Here is a 15,986-nt window from a genome sequence, read left to right as displayed (position 1 = left end):
GAGAAATCAGAAGACCAGTATGTCATAGGGAAATCATCACCTACAAATTCTGACAAATGGCGTGAGTCCCCACACAACAAGACGACCAGTGCAAGAATCCATCAGTGGCCTGGCTGCCTGCCGCCTCCGAGCGAGCTAGCCAGACACTGCCGGACCGCAACCAGCAGCTGCGCTGAGCCAGGGACCAAACACCTCTGCCCAATGGAGCCCCTCACATCCACAGTCAACAAAGTAGACATGTGTGGTAAGAGATGGTGTTAGTGCTAAAGACAGTGAGCTTAATCACACACACGCACACACACACACACGCACTGTGGAGATCATTTGTAGTATCCATTACATACTGGTTTCATCTTCTGATGTAACTTTGCAAACCACTCATACTTTTAATAAGTATTATTCAAAGAAAATGTAAGAGACTTAAAGGCAATATCCACCAACTAGAAAGAAATACTCAATTAGAAAGAAATTCTACTGAAAGCAGGTAGGGACAGGATTCTTTCAAGACTGATTTACTTACTTGTAAGGCAGAGTTATAGAAATAAAGAGGAAGAGAAAAAGAGAGATACTCCATCCATTGGTTTTCTCCCCAAATTGCCTCAACAACCGGAGCTGAGCTGCCCAAAAGCAGGAGCAAGGCGCTTTGTCCAGGACTCCCACTTCAGCGCAGGGACCAGGCACTTGGGCCATCTTCTACTGTCTTTCCAAGGCAACGAGCAGGAAGCCGGATGAGCAGTAGAGCAGCCAGGACTCGCACCAGCATGGCAACTCCATCTGTGATGCATGACCCCAGCCCCCACGCAGGACTCTGTACCTTCCTACCTACCAGACTAAGACTTAAAAAAAAAGCCTTCCCTTTCTGTGACCTGTGGCTGATGTGGCTGTAGAGAAAACAGTGCGAACAGCTGTTGTACCAGCACACGCTGCAAACGCTCCGGCAGGTGGGGCACGGAGGGCGCAAGCCGAGAGCCTGGAATGTGACCCAAACTCTCACACATGCAGCTGGCTGGGACCTAACAGCTGGAGCCACCACGGCTGCCTCCTAGACACCATAGCAGCAGAAAGTCAGACTCAGCAGCCAAAGCCAGGAGCAGAACCCTGGCACCCTGTGACAAAGGATGCCGGCTGCTTAGCCCCAGGCCAAATACTCGTGCCTCAGAGATACTTTTTTAAAGCATAATTCATAAGGGTTCTTCAATGCTGGTATAATCAATTTGTATTACCATGCTTGATTACTTCCTGTTGCACTACAATTATTCACAAGTTCACATAATTACCAGGGTAACAACAGGAAACGATGGGAAGGACAAGGGAAAAGTGAGAGGCAAAGCAACCAGAAAGACTGAAACTGCAGAGCAAGGAGACCAGGCCAGTGGGGCCCTGTGAATGTACACACACTCTCAAAAGTACAGACAACCAGAGGCAAGCGCGGCCCGCTGCCTGTTCACCCTGTGCGGCCAGGCCCTGCGCCGCCTCCGCCGCCGGCCTCTCCGGGCCACAGCCAACCGCCCACTCCCGTCTGCACAGCAGTGGCTCGGCCACTCTCCTTCCTCCTTGTCTCCTTGGCGAGGACACCCCACCCCTCCCTGAGTGCTGACCCCACCTGAACCTGCCACAAACTAGACTCCTCTCCAATGTCTGCTTGGTGTCCTCCTTTGCACACGCTGCTCCGCAGTCACAGTTAAAGTCACTGTGCTGAGCCTCTCCTCTGCCCTGAGCCCAGCTCCTCTCCTTCCCCTGCAGGAGTGTCTGCCCTTACACATCTGTCAAGCTGGCACTGGGGTTCCAACCTCACACCTCCATCTCACTCACAGATACATGCTGTCAATCACACTCCCCGTGTCATCTCACATCTGCCCAAGTCCCTGCATCCCCCTTTCTTCTGGAGATGAGTGACAGGCAAACAAGCTAACTTCAGAAGTCAAAGTGCATCACACCATACTGTAAAAAAAAGTCCAAACTCCAGCCTGTGGCCCAGCACTCCCTCTCCCGAGCCTGCCTGGCTGCCCAGGGCCCTATAGGCCTGAACTCCCCCTTCCCTCCGCTGTTGCTGTCTGCTCCACCCTCCCCAGCTCCTCAGGCTCAGCTCTCCAAGACCACCCTAGATGTCTGCTCCTCACAGAATCCCTTCCACGGTGCTGCATGACAGCATCCCCTTGTTGCCTTGACACCTGTGCTACTCCACTCACTTCCTTTCTGGATCTGTCCCTTGCATCAGACCTTACCTTCAAGAGAACGCACCCGAGTGCCTGTGTCTCAGCAGACAGATTCTCAAACACCTGATGATGCAGGAATGAAACTGACACATATTCGCTCTGCTTCTCACGCCACACTATCGTGCGACAGAGGCTGTTCTTAATGCAGTTTTAAGCTTAAGCTAATATTTGTAATTATCATTTCTTTCAGTTTTTCTTTTATAAAACACACTAAAACCTACGGTGCAAGCATCCTACTGGGAGAGCCATCCATGTCCACAGTTGGGAGCCAGCGAGCGCCACCTGCACCACAGCCCTGCATGCAAGCGGGCCTCCCCAGAGCAGGGCCCAGCTCCCTGAGCCACGGCGGTCACAAGGACAGCCTCAGCAGTCCAGAGCCACTGGTATCTCCAGAAAGTTCTCCAGGCATTGAGGGACACAATGTGAAATCCTGCCACGGCAGAACAGCTTTGCAGGACCCCAAAAGTCAGACACTGAGGGGCTCTTGAGCTTTTAAAAGGGCACATTTTAATCTACTTCCTTTCAAAAGTGTCTTCATCATTTGAACAATGAGTAATTCTGAAGAACATTTTAATAAAAGGACAATTCAATTTACTTGTCACTTTGAGAAGTTCAGCTTCATGGAACTACTCTAACAAGGCTGGCGGTGACGGGCTCATGACTCACAGCACTTCCCATGCTGTGCGCTCAGCCTACACACACCTACTCTCAGAGAGCTCACAGCAACACTACACATACTGTTATTAACCTCCTCTAAGAACCCCAGGCCTTGAGCCGAGGCGTGTGCACACACACGTGTATCCACACATGAGCACACACCCACGTGAGCACACGCATGCACACACACACATACCCTGTTGCAGCTTACCTTGTCAGAGACCCAGGGCAGCCAGCGGCCCTCTCATCGTGCTGTGCCTTCCTGGGGCTCAGTCTCACAGCAGGGCATCCTGCAGCCAATGGGACATCCGGCCCCTTCCTGAAAGTAAACAGGAGAAACTGCAATCGCATAACTACCACAGGATCTGTTCCCCCACCAAACCCTACCAGATGCACCAACCCCAAAGATGACTCACTGCCGAATTTCACCTCTGTGAACACACGAAGCACGGAAGGGAAGAGGGGAGAGTGTAACATTTGCAGGGTGGAGGACGTAAACCCCAAGACCGGACTTAACTCTCACATGTTCTCAACCTGCTCTCACCACAGGTGCTCCTCAGGTGAAAGAGATGCTGTGAAACACATTTAACAAGAGCAAAAAGGATACGGCTGAGACACACTGACAGGCCACACCTGGTCATTCAACACAAACCTGGAAGACCAACTTCCTCTGCACTTCAGCCTTGCAAACCACAATTAGCAACAAGTTCCAACACGACTGTGCTGTGTTGGAGGGTAACACGAGCTGCGATGCCGGCTCTGGCAGCCACAGCCACAGCTTTCTCACACTCCAATACCTCACTTTCAATGAAACACATCTTCACCGGCTATCTTCTTATTTGGGAACATAGAAAATAATGGTGTCTTACAAATAACGGCTTTTTAGATTCAATGAAATGGGATGCGGCATTTTGTGCACTTCGCCCTGTTGCTAGTTTCCCAAAATACGCTTCACTACAGTTGGTCCTCCAAAGCAGAGACGCTGCACAGGCGTCGGAGGGATCTGCACGCCCAGAGAGCCACAGGCCCAGAGCCGCTCGCTCGTGGCCAACCAGTCCTGGGGAGGAAACCAAGGAACAGGCCATTTCCTTGGCAAAGTGTGATGACAGCGACTGACGCCCCAGCCACTCTGCACACTAAGAACCCACCCTTCACACTCTCCACACACGCAGCTCACCAACACCGCTGCTGGAACCACCTACTTTGTTTACCAAGAGTCCCAGCACCTCTGGCTTCATACCAGCCTGATTCCCACAGACATTTAAACCAACATTCAAGAAGCACGCAGGCAGTAACCAGCTGCAAAACTGAGGTGTCTCAAGAACTTTCAAGGCAGTGAACTCTCTGGAAGCTGAAGTCTGAAATTCACCCAGAATACATCTTCACAAAAGCTAGCCCTCAGTGCCAAGCGCAGCACAGCCTGCTTGGGGGACGTACAGAGGGCCTTTGCCCAAGGCCTCAGCGGACCACAGGATGGCACTACCTGACTGCCCAGGTGGTGCACTAAGCTATGCACACCGCAGGCTGCATCCAAGCCACCCAGCTGGGCCTTCCACAAGGCTCAGCAACACTGCCTCCACGTGTGCCTATGGCAAGTGGGAAACAAACTTCCCTTTCCTTGATAGATCGTTTTTCTCTTTGCAAAGATGTACAAGAGCTGGTGCACGGTAACCCTCCATGAACACTAGTTAGCATGTGAGTGAGGCCTAGAAAGATGAGCCTTTGCAGATCCTGGAGGACAGGCGCAAGAAAAACAGCACTGGTCACATGCGAGAGGTGCTCGGCCTTGTCCATTTTAGCTGGCTTCTTGCCAGGGTGTTCAGGTTGGGCAAGCACAGTGTGCTCTGCAGAGCAGGAAGGAATGGGAAAGAAAATAGGGAAAGATACAAATGAGGCAAGCTTTGCAGTCAGAATATCCTGTTAGGTATTTGTGCACTTCTGTTTAAACAGATTTCCATGGCAGAAAAGCATGTCTCCACTGACATGTCCCTCCCTAACAGTCATCAGAAATAAAACAGAATTCTCACATTGCACTGGTTTCCCAGGGCTGCCTTAACAAGTATTGCAAACGAGCGGCCCAGAGCAACAAAAATTTATTGTCTACTGTCCCAGGAGCTGGATCCACACTGGGGCGTGGGCACGGCTGAGGTCCCTGTGGGCCCGCCCTGGGGGCGTGGGCAGGGATGAGGCCCCCTGTGGGCCCGCCCTGGGGGTGTGGGTAGGGCTGAGGGCCCTGTGGGCTCACACTGGGGCATGGGCACAGCTGAGGTCCCTGTGGGCCCGCACTGGGGGCGTGAGCAGGGCTGAGGCCCCTGTGGGCTCACACTGGGGCGTGGGCACGGCTGAGGCCCCTGTGGGCTCACACTGGGGGCGTGGGCAGGGATGAGGTCCCTGTGGGCTCGCACTGGGGGCGTGGGCAGGGCTGAGGCCCTGTGGGCTCGCACTGGGGCGTGGGCATGGCTGAGGCCCCTGTGGGCCTGCCCTGGGGGTGTGGGTAGGGCTGAGGTCCCTGTGGGCTCACAGTGGATGGGGTCTCGATGGGGTCTCTCTGCGGCCTCTGAGGAGGCACCCGCCCTTGCTTCTGGAACGGCTGGCCACCTTTGGGGCTCTAGCCTGGGATCCCAAATCCGGTCTAACCCCCTGCTTTCATACAGCTGCGTCCTTCCCGCTAGGGTGGTCTCCTCTACACTGAGGACCCACCTTAACCCAGCAGGGGCTCACTTTAATCACCTCCTAAGATGCTGATGAGACATGAACCTGAATGGGGTGAAGGATACTGACCAACACAGGAAACACATTTTACCAAGAACACATCCTCCCTCTAAAAGCATCACTTCATTAAAGCAGCTATTCTTGTAACGCCTATGTAGGACATACTCAGATGAAACATGTTCAGCTGGCAACGGCTTCTGACACTGAGGCTTTAGCCTATACTCTCACCTGACATAATGATCCTTCCTCTCCACAGCTCCCGACCTGTGACCCTCAGACGCATGCACGCAGACTGAGGAAAGCCTCTCACACGGTCAGCGCCCTGAGCACGAGGCTTCAGCATCCCTGAGGTGTGAAAGTGCGTCCACAGGGCAGCCTTCCCACCCCGGGCCAGAGAAGAGCCAACGGTCCCAGCACTGCCAGCATGACCTGCTGCTTTCCGCAACTGAGCCACTCAGCCTCACGGCTGGGACGCTCAGGCTCACGCCACAAACGTGCTGGTTCAACCCCCAGCTCAGCTTCTCCCCTGAGAGCAGGGGCACGGCCCCCTCGGCTGGGTCTCTGCACCCCGAGCTCCGGGCTTCACCCTGGCCTTGACGGGTACCTGGGAGTGCACTAATGCTCACTTGCTCACTCTGCCTCTCACATTTTCAAAAACAAACACTTGGATACAACAGGTCCAAGTCCCTACCGCACAGCTTCAGAAACTAAGGCTCTGATTAGACAGCCAAAAGGGGCTGCTCCAGGGTTCCAGCACAGAGGCAGCCGGGTACCGAGGCAGGGACCTCCCATCTCCTCAAAGGAAGCTGCAGCGTTACCGACATGGTGTCTACACAGCAACTCCAACACGCCAAGGAGCACGCAGTGAACCCACCAGCGAGTCGCACACAGCCTTCTGCAGACCTGTGTCCACACAGCACACACTGATACAAACACGGAATGGAAGACACTTTTTTAAGTCACAGATTTTAGCCAGATAGGTTTAAGCCCAGGGCTTCAAAAAATCTAATTTTTGTGCCTGGTTTTTAATATCTTGTCAATCAAATTAGACTAAGCTCAATTGAAGCAAAGCTGTTATTCTTACTAAACTCAGCTCGTGAGAGTCATATCATGTTGTGCGTAAATGAAAAGGGAAGCCACGATTCCTTATCAATATCCAGTGCTGCACAGATATTAAAAGTAGCCGCCTTTTTAAGCCACCGCCTGTCAGTCTATTTACACCAGTTGATTTTTCTTCAGCACAAAGAATGTACACCTGCAAGCCACAGGTTAACACATCAGCTTCCATTGGGGGTTTGCTGCCACGGCTCACTAATCACACGATCCCTGAGAAGAGCACGCTACTGAGGCATAAAGGTTGACCACACAGCACGCTGTGCAGACTAACTCCAGGGATGACGGCAACTTCAAGTTCAGGCTCAATCTTTTCCTCCCTCCTATCCCTCCACAGAAGTTGGGCTGGCACGGCTCCCATGCTGTCCCGGGACTTGCTTCAGGTAGCTCTCCAGTAAGAACTTTCCCCATGCCTGAGGACCCCGCTGCAGCATGGAGGGCGGGGACCCAGGGCTGCAGCCTTGGAGCAGCTGATCCAGGCCCAGCACCATGCTTTACACTCAAACGTCTGGCTGAGCAGGGGGCACAACGCGCACGAGTTTCTGCATCTCCAGAGCCACACAGCCTGAGCAGCCAGACCACCATGCACACCTTCGGCTCTGCGCACCCCTGTCCCTGGGAGACCACTGCGGGATGGCTCCACTACAAAGGCTCATGGAAAGACCCACCCTGTGTGCAGGCCGTTCCCCTGGGCCCCCTGCCCCGCCCCACTGTGCCTAGCTGAGGACCTGAGGACCGCCCTTCTGGGCAGGAGGCCTTGCGCAGCCAGACACTTTCAACCCTGGGCTACCAGGGCATCCCCGGGTATGGCTCCGCTAGAGCCACTGCCGCGGGGCGGCGGAACCTCAGCTCCCTAGCCAGAGAACAGTCCACTACACGGTTACGAAAGCATGAAACTGTGGGCTTCATGGGGCCAGAGGCTGGGGTCTGCGGAGCCTGCAGCGCAGGGGACAGAAGACCAAAGAATGTGCCCTTGGCAAACCAAATCTGTTTTTATCCTAACTTGAGCACCTGCAGTTTCGGAATAAAGGGGCTTCCCTCATTGTCCTTTCCCGGCAGAATTAAAGGTCCCAAGTGAGCGCCAAGGCGGGGCACACACACACACACACGAGAGCTCCCCCGGCCGGGCAGACAGCCCACCCACAGCCCCCTGACAGTCACCTAAACCTGGAAGCCCGGGCGCACCGCGCGGCCTGCTCAGCCCGCCAGAGAGCGGCGCCGCGGCCGGGAAAGGGCGCCTGCTGCGCCTGCAGCGCCTGGAGGCCAAGCCAGTACTGCCTCAGGAGCCGACCGCGTCCGGTCGCCATGGAGACCAGGAGCCGCGACGCGGCCGCGACGCGGCCGCAACGCGGCCCCGACGCGTGCGCACCGCGCGTCGCCCTGCGGCGCATGCGCAATGCTGCCGTGAGCACCCCGCATTAAGGCTTCGCCGTCGTTACTCCGAACTCCGAAGTGGAGTTCGAGAAGTTTCCGCGGCCCGAGTCCTGCCCACGCCCCCGCAGAGAGTACCACACGGTGGCCTACGTGGGGCGGCGTCCCTCATCTCCTGTCTGGCATTCCTGAGATGCTGGGCTCCCTCACGAACGCGGCTCCACCTCCTCGCTGCGGGAGGAACGTGCGGCGCGTGCCAGTCACGTAAGCAAATCTGGGGGGGTCCTCGAGAAGACGCGGCGGGTGCATTGTGGGAGTTGTAGTCCTTCGTGCCCTCCCGGCCTGGAGGCAGCATCGAAGCAGAAGCTCCGGACTACAGTTCCCAGGATGCTCTCTGGCTTCCCGAGTTACCCTGTGGAGGAATGGCGGTGCCCTGTGAATGTCAGCGTGCAAGGCTATTCGGGTTGTAAGTGGAGTAGAGGGGACAGAAGGGAAAGCGGGTATCAGCTTCCGTGGGGAGATGCTTCGTCTTCACCTGCGCCTCCCAGCACTCCGCGTAGCGTAGACGTGGCGCGCGTGCGGCTGGCTGGGTGGTGGACGCTGGTGGACAGTTCCTCCAGCAACATGACTTGTCACCTCCTTCGAGCCTTGCGCTATGCGGAGACGCTGCACGGGGGCTCAGGAAAGAGGCTGTCGTGGCAACACCTGGTGCTTCGCAGCGCCTGCGTGGGCACTGGGCCCGGGGTGAGATGGGGGTTGCAAGAGCCACGGAAAAGGCCACGATCGAAGCCTGTCCTCGGGGTGGCCTCGAGAGCCGCGTGCACCCAGGGGCCGAGCCCCCAGCGCGCCGAGGAGGAGCGCAGCAAGCAGGTGTCCGTGCGCGGAGGCCAGCCAGGGGACGCCGCCGTGTCCACCTCACAGAAAGGTAAAGGACGCCCTCAGCAAAGTGGGCACGGAGACCCCGAGCCCGCAGTTCCTACACGCGTGAGAAGCGGGTCACGAGTTTGATGGAGCTGGCTTGCAGGCAGGTGATGGTCATGAGATAAGCAGGGAAGGGGAGTCCCTGCTGTTGTGTGAGGCCAGAAGAGAAGGAGCCTCCAGGACCCAGTAGAGGACGGTACCCGAGCAGCCCCTGCCTTCAGGTGTTACAAGCAGGATACACAGTGGGCAGAACTGTAGCTCTGGGAGGAAAAGTCAGGAATTCACGGATATTTTAACTGACTTTTTTTAAAGATTTTTATTATTATTGGAAAGCTGGATATACACAGAGGAGGAGAGACAGAGAGGAAGATCTTCCATCCGATGATTCACTCCCCAAATGAGCCACAACGGGCCGGTGCGCGCCGATCCGAAGCCGGGAACCAGGAACCTCTTCCAGGTCTCCCACGCGGGTGCAGTGTCCCAAAGCTTTGGGCCGTCCTCGACTGCTTTCCCAGGCCACAAGCAGGGAGCTGAATGGGAAGTGAAGCTGCCAGGATTAGGACCGGCGCCCATATGGGATCCCGGGGCTTTCAAGGCGAGGACTTTAGCCGCTAGGCCATGCCGCTGGGCCCTTAACTGATTTTTTGTTGTTGTTGCTGTTTATTTCACAAGTCATTTGTGGAAAAAGCAAAGGGAAGCAAAGAAAGCAGTGTAGACCCATGCTAACCCCATGTCGGGATGGCTAGTCTAAGTCATTTCGATGCATACACTTTTTAGTAATTGTTAACAAAACAAATTTGAATCCTATCCACTGTTTTGTACTTTGCTGAATTGGTCAGAAGTGTAATGTTTCACTGATAACAGTCCAGTGTGAAAGGCACCGCCCCAGGCAGGCTGCAAGGAGTAAAACGGAGAGAGAGATCTTCCACCTACTCGTTCACTCCCCAAATGGCTGCAGTGGGCTGGCCTGGGATGAAGCCAGGAGCCTGGAATTCCACCCAGGACTCCTCTGTGGGTGGCAGGGAACCAAGTGCCCAAGCCATCTTCTGCTTCCCCAGACGTGTTAGCAGAGAACCGGATCAGAAATGGAGCAGTCACTACTCAAACCAATTCCACAGGCTTTGACTTAACTCCGCTGCCTAATGTCACCCCAGACATGAATTTTTAAGATGTATAGGATGTAATACTCACACAGGAGGGGCCCAGGCTAGTGGCTGAAAAAAGGGAGATGCCCTAAGCAAGGCAGGCCGAATGTTGGGTGAGAGGATCAGCGGCCTCTGTGCTACCTGAGCAGGAGGGACAGGCCCGGCACCCACCCAGCGGGCCCAGGGTGCTGTCATCTGCAGTGACCTTTGCTGAGGAGATTGAGGCTGTGGTAATTACTGAATATTCATGTGCTTATTTGAAGAGTATCCTCCATCCATGGGTTCACCCCCAAGTGGTTGCAAAGCCAGCGCTGGACTGTCCAGATGTGTTTCCCTCGAGGGTGCAGGGGCCTGACCTGGGCTGTCTTCTGCTGCCTTCCCTTGACCCACTGCGCCACATCACTGGCCTGTCAGTTACACCCCTTTTCAGCAGATTCACTTTTAATTATTTTATAAAAGTTGTAGTTATACCGATTCTATCAGAGCTTTTTGCAGGTGCGTGAAGATCCATCCAGAGGACTGTCCCCAACAGCGTACTGGTGCAGCTTCTTTCTGCTTAATCCACATGTACCTAAAGTACAGACATTCCCTGGTTTGTGGTGGTTCAGTTGAACCATGATCGACTCTATAATAGTGCAAAAACAATACACATTCACTAGAAACCATACTGCACAGTGTCAGTGTGGCTTTTCGCAGGCTACTGCTCTGTGCCAGGGTCTCTGAGGCAGTACACACAACCTCCAGGCCACCCCCCAGAGCAGCCCCCATGCCACCCAGATCCCCACAGAGCAGAACCCCCCACAGAGGAGTGTGCTGTGCGGCGGAGGGGTGCTCTCTAGTTCAGGTGGTCCATGCGGTGTGAGTAGAGGACCTGTGCCACTTGTCTGGGTTCTTCACGTTCTAAGGTTTGTTATAATCATCCGTACTTCTGGCCAGATGCCCACTCTGTGTGTGGATTTTATGCACCCATGGGTGGGGGAGCTGACCTTTGGAGTGCTGCTGTCAAGAGTTGACACCCATTTAGTCCCTAGAACCTGTGGTTGCTTCATCGGTGAGCAGCAGGCCTGTGTCCAGGGCTCTCGTCCTCCCGAGGGGCTGCCCGGGGTGCTAGGTGTCCTGGAGAGCAAGGCATGTTAGAACTGTAGCCCTGTGTTAAGCAGAAGAAAAACACCGATTCCTAGGCCTGCCTGGAGAACCCGCCACGTGCCCGGCGCACGGCAGGTTTGAGAATGGCTGTTTGGCTCTTCTGTGTCGCCTTCCAGAGATACTGCAGAGTGGCCCGAGGCCTGCCGCCGGCTGGTGTACATGTCCCTTCTCCCCTCTTCTCTTTGCAGTGAAGGAAGCCGGAAGAGATCTGTCCTACTTCGTGGTGGTGCTCGTGGGAATCAGCGTCACAGGTTGCAAAACCCAGCAAGTATAACTTGCCCTGTGTGTCGTCTTAACTCACCTTGCAACATGGCCCCTGCTTAGCTTCATCTTTCCCTGTGATTTACAGGTGGCTTGTTTTACACGATTTTCAAAGAACTTTTTTCTGCATCCAGTCCTAGTAAGATATATGGGAAAGCCTTGGAAAAGTGCAGATCACATCCTGAGGTGAGTCCTCAAAGTTGAATTACACAGGCTCCGATGATGGGGAAAGTTATGACAAATAGGAAGCAGAACTCTGGTAGCACTTCTGAAACCAGTGAAATGTGCGCGTGGTACGTAGCAGCTGCCTGAGGTGTTGGCTCTGAACTTGCACAGGGTATAGGTGTTTTCAACCTAATTGTATGAGATATGTCTATATAGATGTAGAAACTCGAAAGGCAGAGTTAGAGAAGCAGAAACAGAGAAAGAGATCCTGCACCCAAAGGTGCAATCCCCAGTGGCCAGGATTGAGTCAGTCTGAAGCCAGGAGCCCCTGGGTCCTGCACATCGCTCGCTACAGGACCCCAAGAACTTGGGCCGTCCTCTGCTGCCTTCCCAGGCCATAGCAGGGAGCTGGACGGGAAGTAGAGTGGCTGAGGTATGTGGAATGCCGGTGCCACAGCAGAAACTCAACCTATAATGCCATGGTGCCAGCCACTTGGCATCTTTTTTTTAAAACCGCAGATCTCTCTTCCCTGGACTCTGGACAGTCTGGGAACTTGGAGATGGGGGCAAGGCAGGGAGAGGGTCTCTGAGAGAGCTGGAAGTTTGCAGGGATGAGGCCGTGGCCCCTCACAGTTACTAAGAAGAAACATTCCTTCCAGACCACAGCAGCACATCTGCTGGCAGCCTGGTTCCTGGCAGACCGCACCTTGGGAAGGTGGAGATGGCTGTGCTGTGCACAAACAGCCTTCCGGGACCTTCTCAGCGTTTAGAACAAAAGCCCACAGAGTGAGAGAGTGTTACAGTCACACCTGCTGTCCTACCTCCAGAGCTCTGAACGATACACCGGACAGCTGGGTTAGACGCCATTCTGAAGGGCGCCTTGCCTGCCCAGCAGAAAGCCAAGCACCGGTGTTGGTGTGTTAAGCTGCCGGGTCAGTCCGTGGGACGCTTGCTGCTGTCACCTCACGGTTCACCTGTCACTTGACATACTGCTTCTTTGTGTGCCTGGAAAATGGGAGAGCAAAGACACAAAATAATGCCAACAGCCTAGTCTTCTCAGTGTGACGTCAGATTTCACATTTTTTGATAGTGTCCCAAAGTAATTGCATTTTAACTCAATAAAAATTGTGTTCCTACTGTGAATTTTCTCTTAGGAAAATTTGACCTGTAGATGTGGCTTTTTTAAAATATGCTATAATCACTTGCATTTTTTTTTCTTTGCTGTGCTTTGAAACTTCAGAAGTCATTTTGATCTCACATTTTTGAGTTAAAACTACAGGTAGCACTGGTATATTGCAACCTCTGCATGTAACAATTGCTTAAATTGTTTAGTAGGTTATTTCTACATAGTAACTTTTCAGTATTCTCATTTGAATCAGCAATTTTAATATTTTAATAGTCCTAGTTCCGTTTTTTTTTTTTTCTAAAACACTTTGTAAGAAAATACTTTCTTAGACAGTAAATACCAAGGGCCTGGTGCAGTAGCCTAGTGGCTGAAGTCCTCTCCTTGAATGTGCTGGGATCCCATATGGGCGCCGGTTCTAATCCCAGCAGCCCACTTCCCATCCAGCTCCCTGCCTGTGGCCTGGGAAAGCAGTCGAGGACAGCCCAAACCCTTGGGACCCTGCACCCGTGTGGGAAACACAGAAGAGGCTCCTGACTCCTGGCTTCAGATCGGCTCAGCTCCAGCTGTTGTGGCCACTTAAGGAGTGATCAGTGGACGGAAGATCCTCTGTGTCTCTCCTCCTCTCTATATCTGACCTTTCAATAAAAATAAATAAATCTTTCAAAAAAAATAACGAAACAAGCACCAACCAAGTGAAGCGCTGTGCTGTCTGGCAGGTGACCAGTGTCTTTGGCGAGCCTGTCCGAGGCTACGGTGAGACAACACGGCGGGGCCGGAGGCAGCATGTCAGGTAGCCATCCGTTGGCATTGGGAAGCTTCGGGATCATCTTGAAGAAGAGGAACTTAGACTTGTGTTACTTCATTTCCTTACAGTTTTATTGAATATGTAAAAGATGGGCTGAAGTATATGCGGGTGAAATTCTACATCGAGGGCTCCGAGCCAGGGAAGCAAGGAACCGTGCACGCGGAAGTGAAAGAGGTGAGGCCCGGGGGTTGGGGGAGGACGAAGGAGAAGGCCCAGGGATTAGGGGAGGAGGCCCAGAGGATGGGGCAGGAAGCCCCGGGGTCGGGGGAGGAGGCTCCAAGCTGGGACAGGGGAGGAGGCCCCGTGTTCGGGGGAGAGGCTCCAAGCTGGGACAGGGGAGGAGGCCCCAAGCTGGGACAGGGGAGGAGGCCCCAAGCTGCAACAGGGGAGGAGGCTCCAAGCTGGGACAGGGGAGGAGGCCCCAAGCTGCGACAGGGGAGGAGGCTCCAAGCTGGGACAGGGGAGGAGGCCCCAAGCTGCGACAGGGGAGGAGGCCCCAAGCTGCGACAGGGGAGGAGGCCCCAAGCTGCGACAGGGGAGGAGGCCCCAAGCTGCGACAGGGGAGGAGGCTCCAAGCTGGGACAGGGGAGGAGGCCCCGGGGTCGGGGGAGGAGGCTCCAAGCTGGGACGGAGAGGAGGCCCCAAGCTGGGACAGGGGAGGAGGCCCCGTGGTCGTGGTCAGGGGAGAGGCTCCAAGCTGGGACAGGGGAGGAGGCTCCAAGCTGGGACAGGGGAGGAGGCCCCAAGCTGGGACAGGGGAGGAGGCCCCGGGGTCAGGGGAGGAGGCCCCGGGGTCGGGGGAGGAGGCTCCAAGCTGGGATGGAGAGGAGGCCCCAAGGTGGGACAGGGGAGGAGGCCCCAAGCTGGGACAGGGGAGGAGGCCCCGTGGTCAGGGGAGGAGGCCCCGGGGTCGGGGGAGGAGGCTCCAAGCTGGGACGGGGAGGAGGCCCCGTGGTCAGGGGAGGAGGCCCCGGGGTCGGGGGAGGAGGCCCTGTGGTCAGGGGAGGAGGCCCCGGGGTCGGGGGAGGAGGCTCCAAGCTGGGACGGGGAGGAGGCCCCGTGGTCAGGGGAGGAGGCTCCAAGCTGGGACGGGGCAGTGATGCTAGGAGACCTGGACATGCTTTTTCTTTTTTTTGTTTCCAGAACCCAAAGACCGGGGATTACGATTTTCGATATATATTTGTAGAAATCGGATCCTACCCTGGAAGAACTGTTGTGGTTGAAGATAACCGGGCTCAAGACAATTAGAGGTGATGCTGCTAGCGTGCCGTGCCCTGCCGGGCGGCGGGTGGTATGGACCGCTAGCTCATACAGTTGGCAATCATGACAGTATTTCTGCTGCACCTAACATTTTTCATGAGAATGTTTTATTACTAAAAATTTTACATCATGCTAATAAAGACAAAATTAAATATTTTGTGCTTTTTAAAATATTGTATAGTTATATAAAGCCTACAGAATAAAAGCAAACTACTAAAAGTGTATGAAACCGCTTTTCTCCACACATTCCTTTGAAAACACGTGACCACTGTGATGAACTGGGTGGTAAATTGTTCAAAATTATCATACAAAGGTAGATTATGTATAGCTTATATGACACGGAATTCATCTGTAGATTGAGAACATTATACCTGGGGGGTAAATAACGTGGACGCGGGCACTCGGCTGACACTGCCAGGTGTGGGACTGTGCGCGTCTCAGCCCTGTACCCAGTGGACGGGCAAGGTGCAGTGTCCATTCATGTGGACGCGGGCACTCGGCTGACACTGCCAGGTATGGGCCTGTGCGCGTCTCAGCCCTGTACCCAGTGGATGGCCAAGGTGCAGCGTCCATTCATGTGGACGCGGGCACTCGGCTGACACCTGCCAGGTGTGGGCCTATGTTTGTTCCAGCCCTTTGACCCTCTTGTGGTTTGTTCAGGTGACTGAGGTGAAATGTCTTAACTTCCTGGACCCCAAAAGGCAACCAGAAGGGTCCCCGCCCCCTCACACTGCCAGAGAGGCCTGGAGACCAACATGTAGAGCCTGCCTTTCCTTTAATGTGACACCCCTTTTTAGTTGAAGTGTTGATCACGTGTCTGGAGTACCTTTCTCAGGTGGCTTTGAGTCAAGATCCCCTAGCAAGGGTTTTTGCCTTCTTGCTCAGAACTGAATGGAGGAGTTTCCTGTGCCTTCTCAGCAGGGTGGGATATTTAGGACCCCAGAGGATCACCTCCTCTTTGAACTTAGTCACCATGCTCATAACGTAGTGGGTTCAATTGTTAAAATGTCACACAACTAGGATTTCTCAGAAACAATAGCAGGGGCTGGTACAGTGGCTCAACTGACTGACCCTCTACCTGCAAGCAC

General features: G+C 54.4%; 2 protein-coding genes across 3 annotated transcripts in view; one reads left to right on the top strand and one right to left on the bottom strand.

Annotated features, from left to right (window-relative positions):
- The window catches only part of FBXO15 (F-box protein 15), a 43,635-nt gene extending 35,598 nt beyond the window's left edge, over nt 1-8,037 (bottom strand). For both annotated transcript variants that reach the window (XM_058677082.1, XM_058677083.1), the window contains exons 1-2: nt 7,860-8,037; nt 3,085-3,192 (exon numbers count right to left, since the gene is read on the bottom strand). In XM_058677082.1, the coding sequence (XP_058533065.1) occupies nt 3,085-3,192; nt 7,860-8,005 (254 nt within the window). In that variant the 5' untranslated portion in view covers nt 8,006-8,037. The remainder of the gene's footprint in view (nt 1-3,084; nt 3,193-7,859) is intronic.
- A 413-nt stretch (nt 8,038-8,450) lies between these two features.
- TIMM21 (translocase of inner mitochondrial membrane 21) lies at nt 8,451-15,050 on the top strand. The gene is made up of 6 exons (XM_058676885.1): nt 8,451-8,994; nt 11,470-11,532; nt 11,631-11,728; nt 13,550-13,623; nt 13,707-13,812; nt 14,782-15,050. Exons 1-6 carry the CDS (start codon nt 8,457-8,459, stop codon nt 14,884-14,886), a joined length of 984 nt encoding a protein of 327 aa, XP_058532868.1. The 5' UTR covers nt 8,451-8,456; the 3' UTR covers nt 14,887-15,050.
- The last annotated feature ends 936 nt before the right edge of the window (nt 15,051-15,986 follow it).

Source organism: Ochotona princeps, chromosome 18, assembly GCF_030435755.1.
Source record: "Ochotona princeps isolate mOchPri1 chromosome 18, mOchPri1.hap1, whole genome shotgun sequence".
Classification (NCBI taxonomy): Eukaryota; Metazoa; Chordata; class Mammalia; order Lagomorpha; family Ochotonidae; genus Ochotona; species Ochotona princeps.
The sequence above is the reverse complement of the archived record's forward strand: the minus strand, read 5'-3'. Positions and strand labels throughout refer to the sequence as shown.

What these genes read in the sequence shown, in the direction of transcription:
- TIMM21 (XM_058676885.1), top strand. Translation starts at nt 8,457, where the DNA reads ATGCTCTCTGGCTTCCCGAGTTACCCTGTGGAGGAATGGCGGTGCCCT. An exon ending in AGTGCAGATCACATCCTGAG is followed by an intron (nt 11,729 to 13,549) that starts GTGAGTCCTCAA and finishes GCTGTCTGGCAG; the next exon opens with GTGACCAGTGTCTTTGGCGA. An exon ending in GGCCGGAGGCAGCATGTCAG is followed by an intron (nt 13,624 to 13,706) that starts GTAGCCATCCGT and finishes ATTTCCTTACAG; the next exon opens with TTTTATTGAATATGTAAAAG.